Source organism: Colobus angolensis, unplaced genomic scaffold (genome assembly GCF_000951035.1).
Source record: "Colobus angolensis palliatus isolate OR3802 unplaced genomic scaffold, Cang.pa_1.0 Scaffold77, whole genome shotgun sequence".
NCBI lineage: Eukaryota > Metazoa > Chordata > Mammalia > Primates > Cercopithecidae > Colobus > Colobus angolensis.
This window is the reverse complement of record NW_012121487.1, coordinates 791,440-794,842: the sequence shown is the minus strand read 5'-3', so window position 1 is coordinate 794,842 and position 3,403 is coordinate 791,440. Positions and strand designations below refer to the sequence as shown.

The 3,403-nt window shown below is 44.1% G+C and overlaps 1 protein-coding gene across 1 annotated transcript in view; it reads left to right on the top strand.

Annotated features, from left to right (window-relative positions):
* Window positions 1-3,403, top strand: part of NUP210L (nucleoporin 210kDa-like) — a 205,416-nt gene that overhangs the window by 192,715 nt on the left and 9,298 nt on the right. The window contains exons 33-34 of the mRNA XM_011928494.1: window positions 1,171-1,421; window positions 2,091-2,295. Coding sequence (XP_011783884.1) covers window positions 1,171-1,421; window positions 2,091-2,295 — 456 coding nt within the window. The remainder of the gene's footprint in view (window positions 1-1,170; window positions 1,422-2,090; window positions 2,296-3,403) is intronic.

Here is a 3,403-nt window from a genome sequence, read left to right as displayed (position 1 = left end):
GAATGGCGTAAACCCGGGAGGCGGAGCTTGCAGTGAGCTGAGATCGGCCACAGCACTCCAGCCTGGGCGACAGAGCAAGACTCCGTCTCAAAAAACAAAAACAAAAACAAAAACAAAAAAAAAACAAAGACAGCTAAGGATTAAGCATGGGTAACTAGAAAAACAGTTCCTACCATTGACTAAAAATAATGACACCAAGAGGTGGTCTGATGCATAAGTTATTAGTGATGCTCAAAGCTTGTCTTTCTTTCACAAATCCTTTCCTGAGTTCACCAGCACTGACTCCTTCATTCTGTATCCCCAGCTCTTAAGTGCCCTGCTTGTGTTATATCATTTAATATTCCCTGACATGTTGAATAAGAATGGTATTCTTAGCCAGGGGCAGTTTCTCACGCTTGTAAATCCAGCCCTTTGGGAGGCCAAGGCAGGAGGATCGCTTGAGCCCAGGAGTTTGAGACCAGCCTGGGCAACATAGTGAAGCCTCATCTCTACAAAAAAAATACAAATTTTGTTTTGGTTTTTTTTTTTTTTTAATGGAGTCTTGCTCTGTCCCCAAGCTGGAATGCAGTGGTGCGATCTCAGCTCACTGCAACCTCCATCTCCCAGGTTCAAACAATTTCCCTGCCTCAGTCTCCCAAGTAGTTGGGATTACAGGTACCCACCATCACACCCGGCTAATCCTTGTATTTTTAGTAGAGATGGGGTTTCACCATGTTGGCCAGGCTGGACTCGAACTCTTGACCTTGTGATCCACCCGCCTCAGCTAAAAATACAAAAATTAGCCAGGCATGGTGGTTCGTGCCTGTAGTCCCAGCTACTCGGGAGGCTGAGGTAGGAGGATCGCTGGCGCCTGGGAGGTCAGGGCTGCAGAATGCCATGATCGTGCCACTGTGCTCTAGCCTGCATGACGGCACGAGACCCTGTCTCCAAAAAAAAAGAAAGAATGGTATTCTCAGTAAACAAGTTCAGTTGTGGTTTCTCTAGAACTGTTTTTATTTGGTATCCTCCTCATAGTGACCAATATTGTGCTGATATTGAACACTCAAAACTAAATTCACATTTTCTCTTTTGCTGAATTCACATGTCACAGTTTTTCGTTCCTATCCTAATTCAGTTGGCTCAGTAGAGCCTCTGAACCTTCCTGATCAGTTTTTCCTCTTTTTTTTTCAGGGGTTTATGTCTGCATAATAAAGGTTCGACCGCAGTCAGAGGAGCTGCTACAGGCCCTCAGTGTGGCTGACACCTCAGTCTATGGGTGGGCTACACTGGTCAGTGAACGTAGCAAGAATGGAATGCAACGAATCCTCATTCCTTTCATCCCAGCCTTTTATATTAACCAGTCAGAATTGGTTCTTAGCCACAAACAAGATATTGGAGAGATAAGAGTACTGGGAGTGGACAGAGTTCTTGGGAAGCTAGAGGTATGTTAAGGACTGAACCAAAACAGAACAAGAGATCAGGAATTTGAAAAGATACTTTTCATGTGCACTTCAAGGGCGAAAGAAGTTACTGAGTGACCTAATGAAAATCACCATGGGAAATGACAAAATCAAATGAAGAAAACCCGTCTCCTTCATAATGCCAGGCAGACTCCCAGAGTCCAAAATCTAGGTCATGAGCTTTGTCAACATACCTAAAGGAGTAAAAAGTAAATGATTGGCTGTGCGTGGTGGCTCACGCCTGTAATCCCAGCACTTAGGGAGGCCGAGCTGGGTGGATCACAAGATCGAGATCATCCTGGCCAACATGGTGAAACTTCGTCTCTACTAAAAGTACAAAAATTAGCTGGGCATGGTGGCAGGTGCCTGTAGTCCCAGCTACTTGGGAGGCTGAGGCAGGAGAATCGCTTGAACCCGGGAGGTGGAGGTTGCAGTGAGCTGAGATCGTGCCACTGCACTCCAGCCTGGGTGACAGAGCGAGACTCCCTCTCAAAACAACAACAAAAAAGTAAATGATTTATTGTTTGTTGGCTAGCTAGCTAGAAATCCAGATCTTGACAATGATTATACTGTATATGTTTGAGATTGGAACATACTGATACAAAACTGATTTTTCTTCTTTTAAATAAAAGGTTTTATCTTTTCTCCAAGGTCATCTCCAGCTCCCCAGTTCTAGTGGTCACTGGCCATAGCCGCTCTCCCCTCACTCCTGGCCTGGCCATCTACTCTGTAAGAGTGGTCAACTTCCCTTCCTTCCAGCAGATGGCATCACCTGTTTTCATCAGTATTTCCTGTGTACTCACCCGTCAAAGTGAGGCAGTGGTAGTGAGGGCTATGAAAGATAAGTTGAGTGCAGGTAAGCATCAGAGATTCCTATTTATAATCTAGAGAGGAAAAGAAGAAAGAATGTATTACATTAGTACCCCCCATCTGCAGTTTTGCTTTCCGAGGTTCACTGAACTGACCGTCAACCATGGTCCAAAAATAAATGGAAAACTCCTGAAATAAATGGTTTAAATTGTGCACTGTTCCAAATAGCATGAGGAAATCTCACACTGTCCTGCTCTGGTCCCCTATGATGAATCATCTCTTTGTCCAGTGTGTTCATACTGTACACACTATCAGCCCTTTAGTCACTTAGTAGCAGTCTCTGCTATCAAATCAACTGGTATCAAGGTATCACAGTGCAGTGCTTGTTTCAAGTAACCCTTATTTTACTTAATAATGGCTCCAAAGCACAAGAGTGGTGATGCCTGCAATTCGGGTATGCCAAAAAGAAGCTGGAAAGTGCTTCCTTTAAGTGAAAAAGTGGAAGTTCTCAACTCAGTAAGGAGAAAACATAGTACATAGAGGGTTCAATATTATCTGCAGCATCCACTGAGGGTCTTGGAACATATTCCCCACAGATAAGGGGGACAGATGTTATCACAGTTTAGTTAATGGGAAACATTCAGCCACTTGACCAAGATTACTCAAACTAGTTGAGGTATGAATCTTCCAAACCTACCCAAAATGCAACTTTTAGGTAGCTTTCTTAACACTACCTAAATTTTACGTTTAATTTATATATTTAAGAATAGTTGTTCGCCAGGCATGGTGGCCCATGCCTGTAATTCCAGCACTTTGGGAGGCCAAGGTGGGCAGATCCCTTGAGCTCAGGGGTTCGAGACCAGCCTGGGGAACAAGGCAAAACTCCGTATCAACAAAAAATTACCTGGGCATGGTGGCATGGACCTGTGGTCCCATCTACTCAGGAGGCTGAGGCAGGAGGATTGCTTGAGACCAGGTGTTCAAGGCTGCAGTGAACAGTGATTGTGCCACTGTACTCCAGCCTGGTGACAGAGCAAGACCCTGTCTCAAAAAAAAAAAAAAAAAGGAAGGAGGAAGAATAGTTGTCAGTTGAACACGAGTTTGCCAGCTTTGTAACGATACTATTTGCCCTATTTTAAACTTTTTTTTTTTTT